The 25,401-nt window shown below is 42.6% G+C and overlaps 1 protein-coding gene across 2 annotated transcripts in view; it reads left to right on the plus strand.

Moving 5' to 3' along the window:
• The first annotated feature begins 2,312 nt into the window (after positions 1 to 2,312).
• Positions 2,313 to 25,401, plus strand: part of KIF3B (kinesin family member 3B) — a 38,296-nt gene continuing 15,207 nt past the window's right edge. The window contains exons 1-3 of one of the 2 annotated variants that reach the window (XM_057529534.1): positions 2,340 to 2,436; positions 3,640 to 3,763; positions 23,168 to 24,637. In XM_057529534.1, coding sequence (XP_057385517.1) covers positions 23,234 to 24,637 — 1,404 coding nt within the window. In that variant the 5' untranslated portion in view covers positions 2,340 to 2,436; positions 3,640 to 3,763; positions 23,168 to 23,233. Of the gene's footprint in view, positions 2,437 to 3,639; positions 3,764 to 23,167; positions 24,638 to 25,401 lie in introns of both variants that reach the window. The other variant, XM_007193297.3, reaches the window with a different exon arrangement.

Here is a 25,401-nt window from a genome sequence, read left to right on the forward strand (position 1 = left end):
CTTCTACTAAATCTACACTACTACTACTAATCTACACAGTTTTATACAGCTTACTAAGGACAGAATCAAGACCAGACTCTCATCACCAGTGCCTTATAAAAGTTTTTTTCTTCCCGATAAGTGAAAAAAATTTCAACGTTATTTCAATTTTCGTTTCCTTTAATATGAGTGAGTAGAGCATCTTTTCATATGTTTAAAAGCCATGTTTTCTATACCCTTTATCTGAACTAGCTGTTTATACCCCTTTATGTACCTGTTTTTTAAAATTTAAAGTAATAAAGACATCTAGTTAAACATGGTGTATCGATTGGCCTGGAATACATGACATGTATTTATTTTTTTCTCCTTGAATCCTGCTTATATGACAGTAAGAAATAAAAAATGTATCAGCCCATAATGTGGATAGAACAGGGGGGAGACATTAGCAGTGCAGAGATTTCAGCAAACTTTTGGCAGACAGAGACAGATGGGTAAGTAGTAACTGACTTAACAGGAGGAGGAAGTTTTGACCAATGTCTGCAGAGAGGAATACTGATGACTGAAAGGTGAGCCCAGAATCCTTCCATAGAAGAAATGGATGCTAAGGTTGAGGAAATCTCCCAGAGAGTAGAACAAAAAAGCCGAAAAGAGGGAAAATAAGAGAAAAACAATGAGAAAATTAGAAGCTCAGTCCATTAAATACAACTTCTAAGAGAAGTTCAAGACAGAAGGATTTGTTGATCATTTAGAAAAAAAATAAGAATAGCTACAAAGAAAACTAAGGAAAATGGAAAAAAAAATCGAGGTAATTATCAATCTCAAAAAATACCAAAAGGTGTGGAAGAAACAAAACATAAACACACATTATTTGGTTCAGTAGAAACAGAATTTGTAGTTATTATAGGGTAAACATGATTCATTGACTTAACTGTATAGAATAATGCTGAGTAGGAAAGTAGGGTGGGTTAACAGGTGAAGGGAAGTAAATGAGGACCCAAGGGATGATTCAAAGTCAGGTATCTTAGTTGGGGCCAGCTAACTGCTGTAACAAAAAGCCTCCTCGTCTCAATAGCAAAGTCCAGTAAAAGTTTATTTTCTTGTCCAGTTTGGACAGCTGTCCTCTAAGGGGTGTCTAATTGATCCAGATTCCTTCCATCTTGCAACTCAGCCATCTCCTAGGGCCTTGGAGTCCTTCACTTCAAGGCAAAGTCCTTTAAAGTCCTTCACATTAAAGCAGAGACAGTATGAACAATTATATGAGAAGTTTTTATGGGCTAGGCCTGAGAATGGCACATATTCAGAACTTGGTCTGAACCACAGGTTGTGTGTTCAGGAGCCAGAAAAAAAATATGTGGGGTAGTAAGTAGCAATATCTACCACACTAGGCAAAAGTAGGGGCTGGGGGGTGGGGAAGAGCATCCCAGGTATTCATTCATTCATTCAACACATATTTATTGAGCACCAACTATGGACCAAGAGTGGCAGATGTAACCATGAATAAAGGGATCCTGCTCTCAGGAGCTTCTGCATAGTGGGTAACTGCAGGTCAAGTTCTTGGGGGGAGCGGGTATGAAACCTGGCCTTCCAGGCTAATGGGGGTGGAACAGAGTTTTATTGATTTTGTAGAAAGTAGTAAGGGCTTTGGGTTTGACTTTAAAAGCAGTGGGAGTCCATTAAATGGTGTTAAGCAGAATGTGACACGATCTGTTTTATGTTTTAAAATGATCATTTTGGCCACCTTGTGGAAAATAGATTGACAGGTCAGGGCTGGACAAAAGAGTAGAAGCAGAGCCCAGAGATGGCAGGCAGGCTAGAGATGAGGGGGACTCCGCCTGGCCTGATGTGGTGGCCCTGGAGATGAAGAAAGGTGGATAGGAGAAATATTTGAGGAGTACTCTAAGGGACATGGTGACTGATTGGATGTGGGGGCCGGGGGCGGGGAGTGAAAGAGAGGGAAGGGGCAGGAATGATTCCTAAATTTTTGGTTGAGTGACCGAGTGGGCCCTAAATGGGAGCTATCTCAATAGCAATTTGAGATGTGAAAGCGCTTTAGGAAAGGTCAAATAGCGCAACTAAGCCAGTGGGTTCCATCTTACAGATGGGGAAACTGAGGGACGAGATACTAGCAGGTGGTTGTCAGGCCATGTCGCGCTCGTCTCATAACCCCTTAGATGGGTGAAAGAACAGAAGGCTGTTGGATACCTACTAAGCGCCAATACCTGGCCCGGCCCCTCCCCGCCTGGCTCTCCCGGCTCTCCATGTCCACCGCTCGTGTCTCAATAAAGTTATTGAAATTGACACTGGTTGCTAAGGAAGTAGGTCGCCGAGCCGGGTTGCTAAGGAAGTGAGCGGCCTCGGTCTCTCCCCATCCGGGGCAGCGGGGAATGGCTGAGCCCACGGTTCGCAGCCGCCCCCGCCGCCGCTGCCGCCGCCGCCAGCTTTCGGCTCGGGCTGCAGGTGAGTCGGCGACGATGCGAACGACCGCCGGGCAGGGCAGATCCTTCCGCCGCCTGGGATCTTCCCGAAGGCCCGGGGCAGCACCACCGACTGGCTTTGCTGCTCCGGGAGCGGGAGCATCTTCTGCCCTGCCTCCTGGGCATCTTCAGGCAGTCCGGGCGACCTCGCCCCTCCTCCCCCGGGCGGGGGTGCGGCCCGACCCCCAGACCCGGCCGCGAGGGCTCAGAGTCTGGGACCCAGCTCAGGAGGGAGGCGGGGAAGCGAAAGCTTGGGGTCCAAACCTCGGCGCTGCCCCTGGCTCGCTGTGTGACCTTGGACAAGTCCCTTCCCCTCTTGGCTTCAGTTGACCTGTTTGCCCAATGGGGTCCTAACACTTGCTGCTCAGAGTGGTTAAGATTATGAGGCGTGTATGTTGAAAGTGCCCTAAATGGGGAGGAGAAGGACCGAGAGTCCAACTTTAAGTCCGAGTGTCTGAATTTGAGACTGTGCATCTCCACTTAGTAACTGTGTGGCCTTGGGCAAGTTAATCTCCTTGAGCCTTCTTTTCTTTATCTGTAAAATGCGTTAATGAACCACTGTGGGAATCCAGTAAGATGGGTATGTCAAGTAGCTTGGCACATAGTAAGTGCGCAACAAGCTATTATGAGGCATGAGGGGTGGTTTGGGTAAGGCTTCCTGGAGGGGTTGACTTTGAGACAGGTAGGATTTAGGTGTGTAGTTCACCAGCTCATATGGATATTCCTCCCCCTGTTGACATCCCCCCCACCCTCAGTTTTACTTCTCCATTCTGCTCAGAGAAAGGGAGGTGGTGTGGACTTCTGCAAAGTAGTCCTGGTTGGGGAAACCCTGGGGTCATGTCCTCGTAGTTGTTTGAGGTTATGGTTTTATTTTCTACTTAGGCCTTGTTGACCCTTCCAGAAGACAAAGATGTCTTCATATCTTTATGTCTTTTGAGAAGTGCTTGAAACAGTAATAGCTATTTACAAGTCTGGTTGGCCCTTGAACAACACAGGTTTGAACTGTGTGGATGTGGATTTTTTTTCAATGAAGGTATGTACTTCACCTTTATATATAAGGGACTTGAGCATCCGTGGATTTTGGTATCCAAAGGGACTCCTGGAATCCCCTACAAATACTGAGGGTCAACTGTATATGATTAAGAAGCACTTTTCAGGTATATTATCTCATTTAATCTTCACATAGACTTTGCCAGGTAGGTGGTGATGTCATCCCCATTTCGAAGATGAGGAAACTGAGGCTAAGAAAAGTGAATGACTTGCCTAAGAATTTTATACCTATTAAGTGATGGAGCTGGACACATTGCCAGGTAAATCCTGTATTTTCTTCCCTATACCCTGATATCTCTGATTTCTCAGCAGTAGCTGTTACAAAGCCACAAGGGTCTTCTTTTGTTCCTTCTGACTGCTTTGGCTAGAGGCTTTTCTTCCACTGGCAAGGAAACAAGATCTTACATAAAGCTCCATTTAAATAGATACCATCCAAAGTGTGGACCTCAAAACAAAGTTGGAATGTTTAAGAGGGGCTTTTCTGTCCCCATGCCCCCTCCTCTCTAAAGTGAGAGGAGTAGGCTGGTAGGCCCTTTCGGTGCTATTGTACAATTCTGATTGCATGCTAGTGGTTTAAAAGCATGGAATCAGGCTGCCTGGGTTCAAATCTTGACTGCCACTTCCAAGCTGCATGCCACTGAGCAATTTACTTTACCTCTTTGTGCTATAGTTTCATCATTTGTAAAAGGGAGCTAATAATAGTATCCACTATATATGGCTGTTATGAGGATTTATTTGCACCTAATACATGTAAAGTGCCTGGCATGTTTGGTAAACATTAACTATTGTTATTTGGGCTTAACATAGCACCTGTATTATACTTTATATTCTATTTATGGTTGGTGAATGAATAAATTAAAGCATGTGCTGACGATACCAGGTCTGTCAACCTCACAGGGTCATTGCATGCATAAAACAGTAGCTGTCATAGTATTATATAAATGTCAGTATTACAGGGTTGCCCCAGGAACCTGTAATCCCATGCCAGAATGGGTTGCAAAGAAAAATGAAAACTGATGATAGGATGCCAGGTTTGGTAGTCCGACCCCCAGTTCAGTAAATGTTTACTAAATCCCTTTATGCCAAGCACAGTGGAGCATGTGGAGATCAGCCCCAACTCCACATTCTTCAAGGACCTCAGAGCTTAATTTGCATATTACTAACATTTGAAATGAATTTGATGTCTTTAAATGAATCCATATCTTGTGTTTGCCCCTCCTCAGAGTAAAGCTTCGGATTCACATCTCTTGTGTCCTTACGCTTCTGTTGGGTGCCTGGGCTAGAAGCCTTGGCTTGCTCTCTAAGCCCTTTTATCCACTGATTTATGGGTCCCTGAGAAAGAGCCTTCTTTTGTGCTGGCTAATAATACAGTGCTCTCTTTATGGTGCCTAATGGTTTACAAAAATGCTAAACGTGTCTTCACTCAGTCTATCGGTAACCCTGCAAGGAAGGGAAGGTGCAGATTGAGATTCCCATTTTACAGTCAAGGGACCTGAGGTAAGAGAAGCCAGGCTGCTAGTAGGTGTCCCATTTCACACTGGCCTCCAGGCGTTCTGACTCCAAGTTCAGTGCTCTTACCTCTATTGCCTCAGTTTCATTCATTCAGCATTTGCTGAACACCTGGTGTGTGTCAGGCCCAGTTCTAGCCTGGGGATGTGATGGTAGAGAGGTAGGTGAGGTCCTTGCTCTCATGCAGCTTCCATTCTAGTGGCAGCAGCAGAAAAATAGACCAATAAATGAACAAGGTCACTTGGATGGAAATAAGTACTGTGCAAACAATAAAACAGTGATGTCATGGAGAGTGACTTCTCCATGGGGATGCTGGCAATTGATTGGGTGGTCTGAGAAGGCCACTCTGAGGGGGTGACATTTTTGCTGAGACTTGCTGCCAGAAAGGGGCCAAACATTTGAGAATATGGCAGAAGGAACAGCAAAGGTAAAGGCTGTGAGGTGGGAATAAGCTTGGTAAGTTCTGGGAACTGAAAGAAGGCTCAGAGCAGCTGGAGCAGGTGGGCTGGGGTGGGGGGAGGGGAGAATGGTGAGATGGCCAAGGCGGGGCTGGGCTGGGAGTGAGGCCTCAGGTCATCTAGGGCCTGTGGGCTAGAGTGAGGAGGTGGGACTTTATTCCAAAAGCAATGGGAAGGCACTGAAGGCTTTAAGAAGGGGAGTGATGTGATCTGTTTTTTGTTTTTTAAAAAAATCACTTTGGCCCCTGTGGCCAGTGAATTTTAAGGGTGTAAGAATGGCAGCCAGGAGAGTAGTTAGGAGGCCGGGTGAGAGGTGGTGGTGGCTTTCTAGGGTGGTGACAGTGGAGATGGTACAAGAGGATGGATTGGGGATGTGTCATGGAGGTGAAACCAGCAGGATGGTGGTTGAGGGGAAGAGCTAGAGGAATCAGAGATGACTCTTGGGTTTTGGGCCTGAGCAATTAGGTAGGTGTTGGTGGTGCCACCTGCCTCTAAAATGATGAGAGAACTTTTTGGTAAGGTGCCCTGTGTGGAAGAATTAGCTCTGGTTCCCTGTGAACCCTTGGAGGAGAGGCACAAGGTGTAAACATCATACTTATAGCCTCTGGGGAGGAGATCCCTGCTTATACTGCAGGAAGATAGCCAGGTACATCTTTTTGAAGCCTCCACCTTGGACATCCGGAAGCCCTGCTTTTCTCGAAGTCTGGCTCTTTGCCAGCTTGTGGAGTGGCAGGTGTGGGCTTTGCCAGGGCAGTGCCCATCTGTCTCATGCTGTTGGCATTGCTGTCCTGACTTGAGATCTTGGCTGATGAAGGCTGGGAGGAGGCTGGCCATCTCTGTGAGAGAGAATGGAATCACTCTTGAAGCTTAGTGCCTCAAATGGCCACACTCTCCCTGCCAAAGTGGTTCTTTCTTGGCCATCGAATGACATTTCTAAAGTTTCAGAGCTTTTCATTTGGGAATCCCTGGAGAAGCTGTTGTGTTCTTGCTAGAATTCTAGCAAGGGAATTCGAGCCTTCTTTTAACGTATGCTAATAATTGCCCCTGTAAATTTAGGTTTCACAATGTTGTAAATTCAACATCGCGAATAGTAAGACTGATAGTCCTACCACCTCTGCTTGTGTAGCTTTCTTTGCAGTTTAGAATGCTCTTTCCTGTGCATTCTCGTGTACTAATGTTCAGTCAGTTGAGATCACATGGCATATGTATTATCCCCAGTTTACAGATGAAGCATTTAGCTACTGAGGGGTCATTCATTTAGGTCAGTAATATGAAGCACCCGATAGGTGCTGGGTTCGGTAGATCCTTGCCACTCAAAGTGTGTTCTGCATGACTGAGGCACCCATGTGCCCTGAGAGCTTGTTAGAAATGCAGAGTCTAAGTCTAGATATAATAAGCCAGTCTGCATTTTACCAAGACCCCTGGGTGTTTCCTGAGTACATTAAAGCTTGAGATGTACTCCTTTGGTAATAAGTAGCAAAACTAGGACTTGCCAAAGATAATGATAATAAAAGTACAGGCTTACCTTTTTTTTCACTGTGCTTCACAAGTACTCCATTTTGTTTACAATTTGAAGGTTTATGGCAACCCTGTGTTGTCAGATGATGCATTTTTTAGCAATAAAGTATTTTTTAATTAGTGTACATTAATGTACATTGTTTCTTTAAACATAATACTCTTGCACACTCAGTAGACTACAGTATAGTGTAAACATTACTTATATATGCGCTGGGAAACCAAAAAATTTGTGTGACCTGCTTTATTGCAAGATTTGCTTTATTATGGTGGTCTGGAACCAAACCTGCAGTATCTCCGAGGTCTACCTGTAATAGGAATAGCTAACATTTATTGAACCAAGTGCTGTTTTCAGCACTTTACACATGTTGTCTCATTTAGTCCTCACAGCAACCCTGTAACATGAGGACTGTTATGAATCCCATTTTCCAGAAGAGGAAAGTAGAGGCACAGAAAAGTCAAATAACTTACCCAGGTCTGCTGATTCCAAGTCCATTGCTCTTCCTACCACTCACTTGTTCATCTGTTTTTCAGGTGGGCAGTACATCCCTGACGTCTTGTCAAAAGCCTTTCTTTCTCTTCTGTATCTGGGTAACTAACTTTAAAGGCCGATGAAAGAAACTGACTTCATAGAATGTTTGAAGAAATCAGGGGAAAATCCCTTGAGGTATTTTAACATAACTATGGGTGTCAATTACTTCACTGATAGGCAACAAACAGATAATCTGATTTGTGAGATAGGCTACCTCTCATCCTTCTTAGCTCTAACTCAGGGCTGAAACATGAAGCAGGTAGGAACTGAGAGCTTGTGTTCTGAGTCATTCGGCCCTGAACTGTTTCTTGATTCTGGTGATTAACATCTGCACCGGTGAGGAGAGGGTGGCTAAAGCCCTATGCCACCTGCTGACTAATTGCAAAAGATTCAGTTTTTTTTTTTTCTTTCCTTAATGTAATGTTTTTATTGAAGGATAAGATACAGGCAGAAAAATTAGACGATTGTAACTGTATAGTTTGTTGAATTTTCATAAAATGAACTCACCCATGATACCACCACCCAGATCAAGATATAGAACATTACCAGCACTCCAGAAGCCTTCCTCACCTCCCTCCAGAAGGGTGACCACTACCCTACCTTCTGTCACCAAAGAATATTTTTACCCATTTTTTTTATCTGTAAAAGATTCAATTTTGTCGAGCCTCAGTTTTCCCTGTCTGCCATGTGGGCTCATTATTTTCCCTTCAACATCCCTTATCTCTGCAGTCTTAGAAAGATTTCTTGGTCAAGGCCTGTGTCACCACAGGAAATTCTGGTGTGAAAAGGCAGTGGGATCTGGGTGGAGGCATGAATTTTAATAGCAATTCTGCCACTTGCTGTGTGACCCGAGGCAAGTAACTCAGCCTCTCTGGCCCTCAGTGTCTGTATAGGCAAAATAAGGACGTGAGATAATCTTCCAAGGCTCTTCCAGCGCTGCCTGAAAGACAGCTTTGAGTTGGGTAATATTTTCCTCTTCCTTGGTGACTTCATGCAGGGCTTTCTCCCAGACCTTCCAGGGTGGGGCTTTTAGAGCTGTTTCTTGGCAGTCAGAGAGCATTACAATCAGCTCATCTTATCAGCATCACACATCTGCATTGCAGCTTGGGATGTTCTTGTTTAAGGCTTCAGTTAATCTTGGTGACACTTTGTGTCTCCTCACTTTGTCACACTGATAGCAGACACTGAGCTCTTCACACACAGGCAGATCTATCTTTAGTATGCTGATTTATTTAAATCATAGTTTGCATTAGAGAGCACCAGTGATAATTGTGGTGGGTGTGGTTTTATTTTTAAGTTTTTGGCAAGATATTTGCAGCAGTTGCATTTTGTCATATTTGAACATAGTGTATAAATGGAAGTGAGTCCAAGTGAAGTAAAGATTGTAATAGACTACTGGGAGCTGAGACTGGCCATGCTGTTACCCACTCTGGGGTCCTTAACATCCGTTTCAGCAGTGGTTTCAGGAAGGGCTTGCTTTGGGGCTTTTGTGTGTGACATAAATTACACAGAAACTAAAGCTCATAGTACTGTCTCCAACAGCTTAGGGGACTGCAGTAATCATTACTTTATAACACATTTCAATAACCTAAGCAAAGAAATCTAGCTAGTAAATCATAAAAGATTCCATCCAGGTAAGACAAAATGTCAGCTCAAGTTACTTAAGATAACAGCAAGAAGATAGTTCTTGGTGGAAATAGTTAGTGGTTTTGCACTGTCTGCAATAGCAGGTCAGATTCTAGCCTAAGAAATATATGGTATTTTTCCCTCCTTACTTCTTCAATTGCCAGCATTTTTTAATAGAATTTTTTTTAATTATAAAAATAATTTCCATTGAGGAAAACCCTGAAAAGATTAAATAAGATTCACTCAGAAATAACTACTGTTAAAACATCTTACTGTCCAAAGGAAAATATATTCCTAAATGTATTTTATCTCATGAATGTGCAGTTCTTACCTGTTTCCCCAGTCATTGTCATTTAGGCTGGTTTCAATACTTAAATGCTATAAATAATACTACAGAGAACATCTTGAAGATTATCTTTGCATAAACTTTTATCTACATTTCTGATGATTTCTTTAAACTAGATCCTTTCATTGTTAAAAAATTTTAATTATAAAGGCAGCCTCCTTAAATAATGTTTTTAACAAGGTAGTGTCTAAATAAAGTTGAAAAGGCAGACATTAGTGCAGTTTGGTGGAGAGGGATTGCCTGTGCAAAGGGTATCCTGACTCAGTTTCAGCTTACTTGTCCACTTGCACAGCTATCTATTTAGGTAGTTGCTCTCAAAGTGTATTTCCCATTTTGCATTTGGAAATGTTCACGTAACATTTCATAACCATTTTTCCATGTTTAGTAATTATGAGCTAGTAAACGTTCCCTAGCATTGGGCATTGACGTTGTTTCTGGCTTTTTATAATCACATATAGTGCTGTAGTGAATATCTTTGCTTCCCTCTCAGCCTCATAAGAGAACAATTCTAAATAAATTAGTTTGGGGAAAGTTAGAACTTTAAAAAGTTGAAAAGGAGAACTGTACATTTTCCTTCTTAAAATTTGATTAGGACCCTAAAAATATCTTCAAAAAAAGAAAAAGCTTTATTGAGGTATAATTCACAAGCCATAAGGTGTCTTTTCATAGTTTTTGTCGCCTTCTTTGCTGCTTCTTCTTAATCTGTTTTTCTTTTTGATACAGAATTCCCTATGAGTAGGACCCAGAACCTGAGCCTTTAATATTTAAACCCTTCATTCTGTAAACAGACTGTTGGCTGGTGACATTAACCAGTAATATTGTATGTACATGATCAGTTTTGTGCACTGAATGAGCTGTGAGAGCATGTCATTATGGAACTGGACAGTGAACTGTGACAGTTCTGGTGGACTTTAGGCAGGGGATTTTTTTTAATGTATTTAACTCGTTATATTACTGAAACAAATTCTGTGATTTATGGGACATTCTGCTTGATCAACTTTGGGAACTGTTTACGATAAAGGTAGCATATGTGGGCAGCTTCTCCAACATTAATGTACACACCAATCACCAGGGATCTTGATAACGGGACTCTGATTTGGGGACATGGATGGCCTTAGATTCTGGAGCTAAACCAGGTGGAACAGGAGAAGATTTTAGCTGACACTCAGACACAACATCCTAAATTATGTTGAACGACACGGTGAGAGTTATTCCCTTCGAAACTCTTTTGGTTCTTTTGACTATGTCAAGGAGAGTATTTGTTTGGTTCCAGTCTTTCTTAACACGTGCTAAACTGGCTGTCTTACTTTCTTTTTTTTTTTTAATACATCTTTTTTGGAGTATAACTGCTTCACAATACTGTGTTAGTTTCTGTTATACAACAAAGTGAATCAGCCATATGCATACATATATCCCCATATCCCCTCCCTCTTGAGCCTTCCTCCCACCCTCCCTATCTCACCCTTCTACTGGCTTTCTAACCAAGAGAGATCAGGCCTCTGGCCTTAGGTAAGCTACAGTATCTAGTTCGAATTGAGTAACATTGTTGTTTGTCTTTATTTTCACAGTTACCTTCTATTTACAACAAGTGATACTGGTTTTCCATTCATGGTAGTCATACGAAGTTCTGTTAAAAAGAAATTTGGGAGTTCCCTGGTGGCCTACTGGTTAGGATTCTGGGCTTTCACTGCTGTGGCCTGGCTTCAGTCCCTGGTCAGGGAACTGAGATCCTGCAAGCCATGCAGCATGACCAAAAAAATAAATTAAAAAAAAAAAAAAAGTGTTAAAGTAGATTTAAAGCAAAATTTTAACTAAATAATGGTACAGGTGGTGTATGGATATGGCAAAAATTGTGAAGAGACAATCAGATGACTGACATTTAGGACACGCTGGTGTGGAAAAACACCATGAACTTTGGAGCCCGGTAGCCCTGGTTTCTGCTTACTTTGCTGCTGATTAACTCAGTCTGCCATGTTGCTTCTCTCTCCAAGTCTCAGGTTTTTTTCTCCTGTAAATTGGCTCAGGGCAGAAGCACCTCCTGTGGGCCAGGCCTTGTCATGCTTGTCCTCCTCTAATCCTCACACAGCCCCAAGGAGCAGGGCATTCGTGGTAGTCCCATTTTGCAGAGGAGGATATAGGCTTAGCTGGTTGAAGGAACTTGCATGGAGTCCCAGAGCTGGGAATGGTTGGGCTGGGTTTCATTCCCAGGTGTGTCTGAATCTCTTTTTTGTTATTCCAGGCCACCTCCCTCTTTTAAATATAGAATTTGCTGTGGCTCTCTACCCAGCTGCATGGCAGTCTGATTAAAAGGACAAGTCATTGAGTACACCTGTGATCAACCACAGCGATATTCACAATAGATGAGAGGTGCAAGTAGCCCAGATGCCTGTGGACAGATCAATGGATAAAGATAATGTGGTATATACACACAATAGGTTGTTATTTAGCCTTATAAAAAAAGAGATCTTGCCACATGCTACAACATGGATGAACCCTGAGGCAGAATGGTGGTTTCCAGGGGTCGGGGAGACAGGGAAATGGGAAGTTGCTATTTGATAGGTATAGAGTTTCAGTTTAGCAAGATGAAAAAGTTCTAGAGATCTGTTACACAACAATGTGAATATCGTTATCATTACTGAACTGTACGCTTAGAAACGGTTAAGAGGGTACATTTTATATTATGTGGGGTTTTTTTTAACCACAATTAAAATTTTCTTAACAGTTAAAAGGCATTGGTCAGAGGGCAATCTTTTTTTTTTCCCCCCCCATCTTGGAAACTCTCAAGCATACATAAAAATAGAATAGTGTAATGAACCATGGACCCATTACCCGGCTCCAGCAGTTATCAGCACATGGCAGTTTTGTTTCACTTATAACCTCTTATTCACCTCACCCCACCTCACCTCTGATTATTTTGGTCCCAGACAGCATATAACTTTATATGATAGTGGGAAGCAGCCGCATAGCACAGGTTGATCAGCTCTGTGCTTCGTGACCACCTAGAGGGGTGGGATGGGGAGGGTGGGATGGAGATGCAAGAGGGAGGGGATATGGGGATATATGTATGCATATAGCTGATTCACTTTGTTATACAGCAGAAACTAATACAACAATGTAAAGCAATTATACTCCAATAAAGATGTTAAAAAAAACTTTATATGAAAATGCTTTTGTGTGTGTCTCTAAGAGTAAGAACCTTCTTTAAAAAATACCATTTTCACGCCTAAAAATGTAACAATAATTCCTTAACATTCCTTAACATCATCGTTCCTTAACATTCCTGAATGTTCAAATTTCCTTGATGGTCTCATACATTTTTAACAATCGGTTTGTTTGAATCAAGATCCAAAAAAGGGCCCTACTCAAGGGCCAAATGTTGTATTTGGTTGATTAAGTCTCTGACATCAGAGTGTAAATGTTTAGCAGAGAAACAGTTTTGTTTCTTTCCCGGATCAGTACATGGAATGAGAAGTTCCTGACAGGCAGGCTCTTCCAGCTTCATAGGTTCGTGGTGGTTCAGAGCACGAGCCCCGGATATTGGGGTTGTGTGGGCAGTCGGTGCACTGTTGGTGGAAGGATAAATGGTACAGCCTGGGAAGTGGGTAGGATGGTGCCCTCTGTCAAAAAGGAACATGTGTAGTGTTTACACATCCAGGAATAGCTCCTACGAAGAGCCCTCATGTGTAGCTAAAGGTATATGTTCAGGATATTCACTGCAGGATTGTTTGCACTAGCAAAGACCAGAAACTATCGGAGGTTCCCTCAGCAGGGGACTAATCAAATACATTATAAGAGAACTGTACCATGGCATTTAGACAGCTACTTAAAAGGTGGGGTTGGGGGTGGGGGTGTGGGGGGCCCCCAAGATCTATAAAGTAAGATAGAGAATGGTGATACTATACTTAAACTTGAGTTTAAAAACAAAAAAAGGTAGGGAAGCAATATAGATACATTAATGCTTGCATATGCTTCGAGTATCTCCCCAGGGGTAGGGGGAAGATTTACCTGTTCACTGTGTGTACAGCTTGAATTGTTTTATTAATCTATTCATATATTAATACACATGTGTATACGCATGTGTGTGTGTTTGTGTGTTTAAAATAAGTTTAAATTAGGGTTTTTCAATAAGACAAACCTGGTTTTGAATCCTGACTGTTCCATTTAATTGCTGTGTGACCTTGAGCCAGTTAATTTCTCTGAGCCTCCCATCCTTATTTTTTTTTTTAATTGTATTTATTTATTTATGGCTGTGTTGGGTCTTCGTTTCTGTGCGAGGGCTTTCTCTAGTTGTGGCAAGTGGGGGCCAGTCTTCATCGCGGTGCGCGGGCCTCTCACTATCGCGGCCTCTCTTGTTGCGGAGCACAGGCTCCAGATGCGCAGGCTCAGCAATTGTGGCTCATGGGCCCAGTTGCTCCGCGGCATGTGGGGTCTTCCCAGACCAGGGCTCGAACCCGTGTCCCCTGCATTGGCAGGCAGATTCTCAACCACTGCGCCACCAGGGAAGCCCCCTTATTTTTAAAATAGGGCTAATACCTATTCCTCATAAGGTGATTTTGAGGATTAGAAGAGGAATATACATTAAGTTCCTAATGTACTATGAGTTGTGACTATTGAGTACAACAAAGCCCCAGACCCACATTGATTCTGAATTAGCGTCCGCTAGACTTGAATATATATATATTTTTAAAATAAATTTATTTATTTTTTTAATCTATTTTTGGCTGGGTTGGGTCTTCGTTGCGGTGCACGGGCTTTCCCTAGTTGCTGAGAGCGGGGGCTACTCTCCGTTGCAGTGCGCCGGCTTCTCATTGTGGTGGCTTCTCTTGTTGCGGCGCTCTGGCTCTAGGCGTGTGGGCTTCAGTAGTTGTGGCACCTGGGCTCAGTAGCTGTGGCTCTTGGGCTCAATAGTTGTGGCTCACGGGCTCTGGAGCGCAGGCTCAGTAGCTGTGGCACATGGGCTTAGTTGCTCAGCAGCATGTGGGATCTTCCTGGATCAGGGCTCGAACCTGTGTCCCCTGCATTGGCAGGCAGATTCTTAACCACTGAGCCACCAGGGAGCCCTGAATATATTTTTTATGAATGTATGTTATGAATGTTTCACAAAATAGGATTTCTTTGCCTCTTTTTCCCCCTTAATCAGTTAAATGCTTTCTTTGTTAGCCTGTTGGGGTCATCAAGTGACAGGGAGTGCTGGGTGCCAGTTTGAATTCAGAGCAGGCATTTAGTTGTTCATGTTTCTTATCCGTGACCTTTCTAGGTTTCTTTCCAGATAAGTAGCCTGTCTTCCTAAGACGTGTAAGCTGAAACCAAGTTACTAGACTTTTTTCCCCCAAAGAAAAAATAGCTTTATTGCCATCCCCCTGCTTGATTGTAAGAAACAAAATACATGCACCTGTCAAGAAGGCCAGAGAAAGCAAAAACAATCACTTGCAAGCTCACCCCCCAGAGATCAATATTGCTTGCCTTTCTTGAGTGTTTATTACACATCTTGCACTAGGCTGACCATTTAACATTTATTAGCTTATTTAATAATCCTTAGAACAGTTCTTTATGGTAGATGTTGTTATTAATCCCATTTTGTAGAAGAAACTATGACTTAATGTAACTTTCTCAAGGTTTTATAGCTAAGTGGCAGAGCAGAAATTCAAATGCTGACCCATTGAATACTAAAGTTCATGCTTTGAATCATGACTTTACACTGTCTCATTCACAACTTTCTCTGCACTTGTGCATGTACACATGTAAACATAAATCCCATCATAGTAAGTCTTCTGTGTGGTAGCCTGCTTTTTTTATATAAATTTATTTATTTTATTTTATTTTATTTTATTTTATTTATTTTTGGCTGCATTGGGTCTTCGTTGCTGCGTGCGGGCTTTCTCTACTTGCGGCGAGTGGGGGCTACTCTTCCTTGTGGTGCACAGCCTTCTCATTGCGGTGGATTCTCTTGTTGTGAAACATGGGCTCTAGGTGCACGGGCTTCAGTAGTTGTGGCTCGTGGGCTCCAGAGCCCAGGCTCAGTAGTTGTGGCGCACGGGCTTAGCTGCTCCACGGCATGTGGGATCTTCCCGAACCAGGGCTCAAACCCGTGTCCCCTGCATCGGCAGGAGGATTCTTAACCACTGCACCACCAGGGAAGCCCTATATTGCCATTCTTAATGACTGCATAATTTCCCATTGTAGAGATGTGTCATAATCTAACCAATCCCTTATCAATGAGTATTTAAGTGGTTAGAGATGCTGCTGAGATAAACATAAAGGTGTACATAGATCTTGCACATGTATTCAGTTATTCACTGAAGGCCTTAAAATAGTTCCAAGAAATGGAGTTGCTGTTTCAAGGGAGTATTATATTTTGAGTATTGCATTTCAGTGTTTTGATATTGATTGCTCAGATGCCCTCAAATAATATGTGCCAGTTTGAGATTCTGTGGCTCTCATATGTACTGAAAGAGACAGTTTGAAAGTGTTTAGACAGTTCACACAACTGTTTGGCTTACAAAAAAAAGATGACCTTGTGTTTATAAACAGTGCCTGTTATTACACTATATTACACTAAAATAAATATATTTTATTTTATTTTATTTATTTTTTGATGTGGACTATTTTTAAAGTGTTGATTGAATTTGTTACAGTATTGCTTCTGTTTTATGTTTTGGCTTTTTGGCCGCGAGGCATGTAGGATCTTAGCTCCCCAACCAGGGATCGAACCCGCACCCTCTACAATGGAAGGCGAAGTCTAAACCACTGGACCGCCAGGGAAGTCCCCAGAATATATTTTATTAGTCTGTTATTTTGACATCTTTGCTCTGAATGCCTTTTATGGCTGAGGCTACGTGACATGCTACATTGACATTAGAAAGTTAAGGATTTCCATTGCTGTAGACCTCATAGAAGCTCTTTTATGAAGCTTTACCATGAAGTTGAGACAAGTAGTTTTACTACTAGGGCCCTTTGTTCATCGTTAAAACATTTTATTACATTATATTCATGGTGGATAGATGAAAAGAGAAAATGAGTTTTAACACCTGGATATAGTTAATTTTACAGATTTTTTCCATCTTTTTTCTCCCCTAATTTGATTTTTCTGACTAGGTAATATATTTACATGATTCAGGAGGTATAAAAGGATATACACTGCAAAGCCTCCCTTATACTCTTGGCCTTCAGCCACCCAGCTCTTTTCCCTACAGGCAACCAGTGTTGTTATCTGGCTCTTGCATATCCCTTCAGATATATTTTATGTACATAGAAGCAAATATAGGACTAGTCCCTCAACATATATTCCATGTCCTTTTAAAAGTTCTCCAGACAGGGATATTATTTTTTCAACTGGAGATGAATAATCTTGTTCTGAAAATTGTGTAATTCACATTTTGATAACTGGCCGTCATGGGAACCAAAGACCCAGAGTTGGACTTGCTCTCTTGGTGTTGGTTCAGGGTTTGCAAACAAGGAGTCCTGATACTTCAAAACAGTTAGCAAGGGGCTTCCCTGGTGGCGCAGTGGTTGAGAATCTGCCTGCCAATGCAGGGGACACGGGTTCGAGCCCTGGTCGGGGAAGATCCCACATGCCGCGGAGCAACTAGGCCCGTGAGCCACAATTACTGAGCCTGCGCGTCTGGAGCCTGTGCTCCGCAACAAGAGAGGCTGCGATAGTGAGAGGCCCGCGCACCGCGATGAAAAGTGGCCCCCACTTGCCGCAACTAGAGAAAACCCTCGCACAGAAATGAAGACCCGACACAACCATAAATAAATAAATAAATAAATAATTTTTTAAAAAAACCAAAAAACAATTAGCAACAGTTGAGAAGCAAGTAGTGTTGATGGTGATGAGTTGGATACAGAGTAGAAACAGCTGCTTCCCCTGAGAGAAACCTGCACAGGGACTTGGTTTGGGCTGGTTAATAGGGAGTCCCTTTTATCTTCTTGCCTGAGTGTGGCAGTGCTTTCCTGATGGCCCCTGTGATCCATAGTTTGGGCTGCCTTTCAGACACTCTGAGTCCTTGAACTCTAGGCCAGACAGTTGGCAGGTGGTTGCTCGGTCAGATCTTAGACGGCATTGCATTGGAGTGCATTGATTAAAGATGCATTAGTGTGCACTTTGTGTGCCTGCAGATTGCTCCTCCTTGCAGGGATGTTTCTGGTGAATTGCCAGACCTTTATTTTTTCCCATTTGAAGATACCACATGCTTGTTACAGAAAATTCGAAAAATATAGAAATGCCGAAGGAGCAGGGGAAATCACCTATATGTAGTCCCATCACACAAAGTGGACCACTATTAATGTTATGATGTGTGTCTTATTTTTATACAATTGTGATCGCATGCATTCAATTTTGTAAACTGCTTTTTCATTTATTCTAAGCATATTCCATGTCATTACAGAGCCTTGGTAAATGTCATTTTAAAAGACGGACTAGGACTTCCCTGGTGGTCCAGTGGTTAAGACTCCACGTTCCCAATGCAGCGGGCCCGGGTTTGATCCCTGGTCAGGGAACTAGATCCCACGTGCATGCCGCAACAAAGATCCCTCGTGCCACAACTAAGACCCAGCACAGCCAAATAAATAAATAAATACATAAATATTAAAAAGAAAAAAAAAAGGTGGACTAGCATGGCAGGCCTTTCTCAATTAGATCATGTATACATGAGTTTGGTCATGGGCAGGGATGCCTACAGGAGCCAGGCAGGCAGTATAAATGAGCAGAGCATGCTAGGTGTGAGACAGTAGGGAGTGTGGGCTGGGGAGGATTGGGTGGCCGGGCCCATTAGAGGGGCAGCCATCACTCAGTTCCCATTGCTGCCACTTGGGGCCTGGGCTGTCAGATATTCCCATTATTCCAGAGAAGCAGAAAATCTGGTTTTTTTGTTTCAATGTGAAATTGCTGGTTTTCTTTTTTCTTTTCTTTTTTGAGAAATCTTAAACATTCAGAGAAAAATATAGGAAACAGAATTGATAGTCATTAAACATTTTCTCTTATTTGCTTCAAGTCTCATTCCCTGTTTCTCTCTTTTTTTAGGAGAAATGATAAAATATTACAGATAAAATTGAAAAATTCTTCACATTTCTTGTCCCATTCTCTACATTTCACCCTGCCCAATTTGGGCAGCCACTATCATAAATTGTTGTATATCCTTCTACCCATTTTGGGGAATACTTATGTATACATAAATGCAAATCCATGAGCACCATATTGTTTTCTAAGTTTTTAGTCATAATTGTCACTCTGCAGCTTGCTTTTCCACTCAACCTATTTATTTATCCATGTAAATATATATAACTCTAATTCAGGTTTGGCACACTTTTTTGGTGAAAGATCAGGTGGTAAATATTTTATGTTCTGTGGGCCATACTGTCTGCTGCAGCTACTCAGCTGTGCTATTTTATAGCTAAAGCAGGCATAGATGATATGTAAACAAAGGGGTATGGTTGTGTTCCAATAAAACTTTATTTACAAAAACAGGCTATGGACTGGATTTGGCCTGTGGGCTGTCATTTGCTGACCCCTGCTCTAATTTATTCCTTTGAACTACTGAATAGTATACTATCTGTAATATGAATATACCATATTTTATTTTTCAATTCCTCTATAAATGGATGGTTAGGTTGTTTCCAGTTTTCTACTATTTTAACAGTGCTGCAGGAAGCATCCTTGTCTGTTTCCTTGTGCACAGGTGCAAAGGTTTTTCACCAGGACATACACAAATATAGACGTGGAATTGCTGGGAGGTTTTTTGTTTTTAACAACACTGCTCTCTCTCTTTTTTAAAATTTATTTATTTATTTTTGGCTGCGTTGCATCTTCGTTGCTGCATGCGGGCTTTCTCTAGTTGAGGCGAGCGGGGGCAGGTAGAATGTGACCAGTCTGTGACCTCTATCCTAGAATCTCTATAGGAAGCCAGTAGTTACTAAGCATCCAATCTGCACCTGGTTCTAGAATTTGAGGTGGATTCCATGACAGCTAGCAAAGGTGAGAGTGCGTGAATCCAAACATGTAAGATTCTTTTTTTTTTAAATTAATTTATTTATTTATTTATTTTTGGCTGTGTTGGGTCTTTGTTGCTACGCGCAGGCCTTCTCCAGTTGCAGCGAGTGGGGGCTGCTCTTCACTGCAGTGCGCGGGCTTCTCGTTGCGGTGGCCTCTCCCGTTGCGGAGTAGGGGCTCTAGGTGCGTGGGCTCAGTAGTTGTGGCTCACGGGCTTAGTTGCTCCGTGGCACGTTGCTTCCCAGACCAGGGCTCAAACCTGTGTCCGCTGCGTTGGCAGGCGGATTCTTAACCACTGCGCCACCAGGCAAGTCCTCAAAGATTCTGGAAGAGAGTGGCTGCCATGAGAAATGTGCAACTGATTTCCTCAGCGGACAAAAGAGATGAAGTTAGGGAAAGACTCAGTTTTTCTCGTGTAGTAGCCATTCAAATGGTGGTTGTTAACATCGGGATGACAAGTTCTAGCAGAAAAAGTATTCAGGACAAAAATGCTGAACTGCTGACCTGTGGTTCCTTCTTTCCTGGCAATGCTGTGAGTTCCTTTAAAGATTTATCACTGTAATTAGACTGACCAGAAGAAGGAGAAGGAAGGTAATAAAGTAAAGAAAGAGAATCAGGGCATCCTTCCAAGAAAACCCTCTCCTTTGAGGAGGACCCACAGCGAGATTTTAAGCCCTGGTGGCAGGAAATTAAATTAGTCCATCTTCCTGAAATAATATGTCAGTAGTACATGACTAGCTCAGCCGAGCTCTGTGAGTTCAGAAAAGAAATGTTGTTCTGTGTTCCAAATCAAGGAGATTTAATTAAGGGGACTCGGGCTTTGGGTATTACTTCTTTTTAAAAGATTTTTAAGATTATTGTAGGTCATTATCATTCCTTTGTTTTTATTGTTTTGGAGAGCTTAAAAATATATGCGGCTGTAACAGAAGCATCTGAACGTCAAGATCTGTAAGAAAGCCTGCCGCAGGCTTTTCTTATTAAACAGGCTTGAGGCCACATTGTTTTGATAGGTAAAAGCTGGACAGCTCGGCCTCTTCCCGGGTATGTAATGTAAAAGAATTGATCCTCTCCAGTGACCCGTTCCCCACCCACCCCTTTCTGTTTCTTACTCCTTCAAGACTCAGGTCTTGTCTAACTATCCCCTGCTCTGCTGCTGCCTCCCCAAAGGAGGCTCAGGGGGCTGGGTTCGGGCCTGGCACCTAGACAGCTTTTGCAGGCCTCTGCTGAAATGGAGGGAGAGACACAGGCAAGGGATCGGCCACAGCTGTAGCTTGGGGGGCCATTCCCCCGGAAGAGAAAAGGAGACGCAGTAAACAGACTGGCCATTCTGACATCTGGTTCGAAACATCTGGCAAAATTCTAGTAGCATCTGGAAGGTGATCAATGAAGGGCTGCCTTTTACATAGTTTTCTTTAAATGGCTTGAGATTTACTTCTAATTGAATACTGATTAGGTATTTGGATCTCAATTTCAGCTGATTTTTTTTTTTAAGGATGATGACTACAAATTGAATAAGAGAAAATGTTAGAGATGTTTAATGCATAAAATTAGGGCTCACTAGTAATCTCTGAAATGACCCTGTGACAAGGGTTTTGAATGAAACTGTATTAGTTAATTTTCGTCCAGCTTTATATTAGTTCACAAAGTACTTCCACCTTTGTAAGTGGCTTTTAGTCTCACAAGCATCCAAAACGAAGGAGAATTACCCCTATTTTACAGATTTTATAGAAAATGGGTGAAGAGAGGGTAAGAGGTCTTCTGGTTCTGCATTCTAGACAACATTATTTTATTAATATAACAACTAGAAGAAGTATGAAAAATAACTTGTCATGTTTCCATGCGCTTAGCGGCAGAACAATGTTTTTATGAAAGACCAACGGAGGAACATATTGACTCTGTGTTTATTAACTTGCAGCATATATACCTAGAGTGGCCCATCCCTGCTTCACATTTTCCCACCTTTTGTTGGCAAAGAATAGGTCATTCTCACAACTAAAAAGGATCCTGTTATTACTGTTCAAGTATCTACTAAAATTACAAATGCATATATCCTGTGATCCAGCAATTGCGCTTCTAGAAATTTATCCTTACAGATAGATTTTCCCACACATGAAAGGGTGTGGTCCTTGGTTTTTCACAGTAAAATATCAGAAACAGCTTAAGTGCTAGAGTAGTGGTTAAATAAATAATGATGCTTCCATACAGAGGGATATTTTGCTGCTGTCATAAAGAATAAGGCAGCTCTGCATTTACTGAGGGGAACAAACTCCAAGATAGGTTGTTTAATGAAAAAAAAGCAAGATGCAGGACACTGCATATTACTGTGTATAACATACTACACTTGTGTAAAAAGGGAAAGGTTAAGTATGTATTAATACATATTTGCTTGTTATACATAAACTAGTTCAGGAGGATAAAAATCTAATAACACTCACCTTGTAAGCAGGGAACTGGGTGGCTGGAGAACAGGTAAAGGAGAGAGATCTGTCACCAAAGGGCCTTCTGAGTCAAGAACCATGTGAATTACCTGTTCTTTAAAAACCCTTGCACTGAGGTTTTCGGGAGTTTAAGGTCCTTGTACATACCTCTTTGCTCTGATCTGCTTGCTCCCTACCCCTTCCCAAAGGACCCATTTAATCATACTTTCTTCTGTTCCCTGAGTTTTTCAGCACCAAATGAAGTTCTGTTTTTGGTTTTATTTAAACATTTCTTAACATCTATTTTCTTATTTGCATTCAAATTGTATTAAATTTATTGATTGGATAAGTGCTTTCTTTGTAATGTATTACCCCACATCCTTGTTTATTTGAATACATTTTGCACAAGCCATAGTTGATGATTTTAGAATGGAAAAGTATTATCAGTACAAGATAGGAAATTCAAACAGTACAATTGTACTGTGAAAAGTCGTTTTTCTCTCTCTAGACCTCTGAGTGTCGAAGTCGTTTTTCTCTCTCTAGACCTCTGAGTGTCATCGGGGCCCATAGTTCCCCTGCGGCGGCTGCCACTGTTACCACTTTTACATGTATACTTACATTGTAGCATGCGTGTGTAAACTGTACTATACACGTTGTTCCTCATCTGCGTTTTTCACTTAACAACATATCTTGTTTTAGGATTGCGTTTAGGTTAGCACATTCTTTTTAGTAACTGCCTAGGATTCCAGGATTTGTATATATTAAATATATTAAATTTATTTAATCAGTCCCCTCTTGATGGGAATTGGGGTTGCCTGCAATCTGTTGCTACCACAAATGATGCCACAACACAGATATCCTTCTATCTGTAGGATAAATTCTTAGAAATACAGCTGCTAGATCAAAAGGGACGTGCATTTTAAATTTAGATAGATAGTTCCAAATGGCTCTGTGCAGAGGTTGTAGTAGTTCCACAGCATGTAAGATTACCCAGGCTTTTATAAAGTTTCCAGCTGCCTCAGCCTGTAATATAAGATAAAATATCAGTTGAAGGGAGGACAAGCTAATTAACACTATAGGTGGACTAGTGCTTTTATTTTTCCCACTGCAGCTGGTTAAGATCCCGTGAGGAAATATCCAATGTAGTGAAGTTATTAAGTGCGGCTGTCAGAAGGTTGGCAAGATGGAGGTGACCTGGGTGTGTCATCTGCTTTTCAGCAGCCCCCAGTGACAACTGTACTGTCCTTGCTTACTTTTGTTTTGTTTTTCCTAGGACCCTAGCATCGTGAGACTTATTTTGGATTCATAGCCCTTAAGATCGACCCGGTCAGAGCTCATCATGTCAAAGTTGAAAAGCTCAGAGTCAGTCCGGGTGGTGGTTCGCTGTCGGCCCATGAATGGCAAGGAAAAGGCTGCTTCGTACGACAAGGTGGTGGATGTGGACGTGAAGCTGGGGCAGGTGTCGGTGAAGAACCCCAAGGGAGTGGCCCATGAAATGCCCAAGACCTTCACCTTTGATGCCGTCTATGACTGGAACGCCAAGCAGTTTGAACTCTACGACGAGACGTTCCGACCACTGGTGGACTCCGTCCTGCAGGGTTTCAATGGGACGATTTTTGCTTATGGACAGACCGGGACTGGGAAAACCTACACGATGGAAGGAGTCCGGGGCGACCCTGAAAAAAGAGGGGTCATCCCTAACTCGTTTGATCACATCTTCACCCATATCTCTCGATCCCAGAATCAACAGTACCTGGTCAGGGCTTCTTACTTAGAGATCTACCAGGAGGAGATCCGAGATCTGCTCTCAAAGGATCAGACCAAAAGGCTCGAGCTCAAGGAGAGGCCGGACACTGGAGTGTACGTGAAAGACCTGTCTTCCTTCGTCACCAAGAGCGTGAAGGAAATAGAGCATGTGATGAATGTGGGGAACCAGAACCGTTCTGTCGGTGCTACCAACATGAACGAGCACAGTTCCCGTTCGCATGCAATTTTTGTCATCACCATTGAGTGCAGTGAGGTGGGCCTCGATGGCGAAAACCATATCCGGGTAGGGAAATTGAACCTTGTAGATCTTGCTGGCAGCGAACGGCAGGCCAAGACCGGTGCGCAAGGGGAAAGATTGAAGGAAGCAACCAAGATCAACCTGTCCCTTTCAGCCTTGGGTAACGTCATCTCTGCCCTGGTGGACGGCAAAAGCACTCACATTCCATATCGGGACTCAAAGCTTACCAGGCTCCTCCAAGATTCTCTCGGTGGCAACGCTAAAACTGTGATGGTGGCCAACGTGGGGCCTGCCTCGTACAACGTAGAAGAGACTCTAACCACTCTGAGATACGCCAACCGTGCCAAGAACATTAAGAACAAGCCAAGGGTTAATGAGGACCCTAAGGATGCCCTCCTTCGAGAATTCCAGGAAGAGATTGCTCGGCTCAAGGCCCAGCTAGAAAAACGGTCCATTGGCAGAAGGAAGAGGCGAGAGAAGAGGAGGGAAGGTGGTGGCGGTGGTGGGGGTGGGGAAGAGGAGGAGGAGGAGGGAGAAGAGGGTGAGGAAGAAGGGGATGATAAGGATGATTACTGGCGGGAACAGCAAGAAAAACTGGAGATCGAGAAGCGGGCCATCGTAGAGGACCACAGCTTGGTTGCAGAGGAGAAGATGAGGCTGCTGAAGGAGAAGGAGAAAAAGATGGAGGATCTGCGGCGGGAAAAGGATGCTGCCGAGATGCTGGGCGCCAAAATCAAGGTACTGTACCCTGCTTTAGGCGTGGTCTTTTTTCTTTCAAATCTTTTTGTTTTATCAAAAAAATGATATGAAAGATGGTGTCTCTTTAGGGTTTGTGATACCCAGTGTCCAAGGAACATTCGTTGAATTGAATTGGATGAAGAAAAACAATTTTTCTTTGACAGCAATAAGACTAACACCCATGTACCCCCTCCCCCGCCCCGGCCCAGTATAAGAAATAGAACAGCATCCATAGCTTTACAAGCTCTTTGTGTCCCCGCCCGCTCAGAGGTGACTGTTATCTTGGATTTGGTGTTTATTCTTTCCTTGCTTTTCTTTATAGTTTTCCCAAATGTGTATATATATCTCTACATAAAAGATAGTTTTAGTTTCACATAATTTTTATCTTTTATATAAATGGAATCCCACTACTGTGATCTACTTTTATTTGCTAAATGTTATGTTAATGAGAGTTACCCATATTGATGCCTGAAGGTGTGATTCATTCATTATAATTGTTCTGAGAATTCCATGGTATCCCATTCTCCTGATAGTGTGGGTTGTTTCTGTTTCTTTCTTTTTTTTTTTTTTTGCCCTGAATTCCTTGTACTTGGTTCCAGGAGAACACGTGTGCGCGAGAGTTTCTTGCCTGACACCATCAGGACTTAGGGTGCGTGTAGCTTCAACTTCACTAGACAATGACATGTCACTTTCTAACGTGGCCCTGTGAATTGAAGCTTCCACCAGAAGGGTATGGGTCCTGGTTGTTCCTCATCCTTACCAAC

The sequence above is a fragment of the Balaenoptera acutorostrata genome, chromosome 15 (genome assembly GCF_949987535.1).
Source record: "Balaenoptera acutorostrata chromosome 15, mBalAcu1.1, whole genome shotgun sequence".
Lineage (NCBI taxonomy): Eukaryota > Metazoa > Chordata > Mammalia > Artiodactyla > Balaenopteridae > Balaenoptera > Balaenoptera acutorostrata.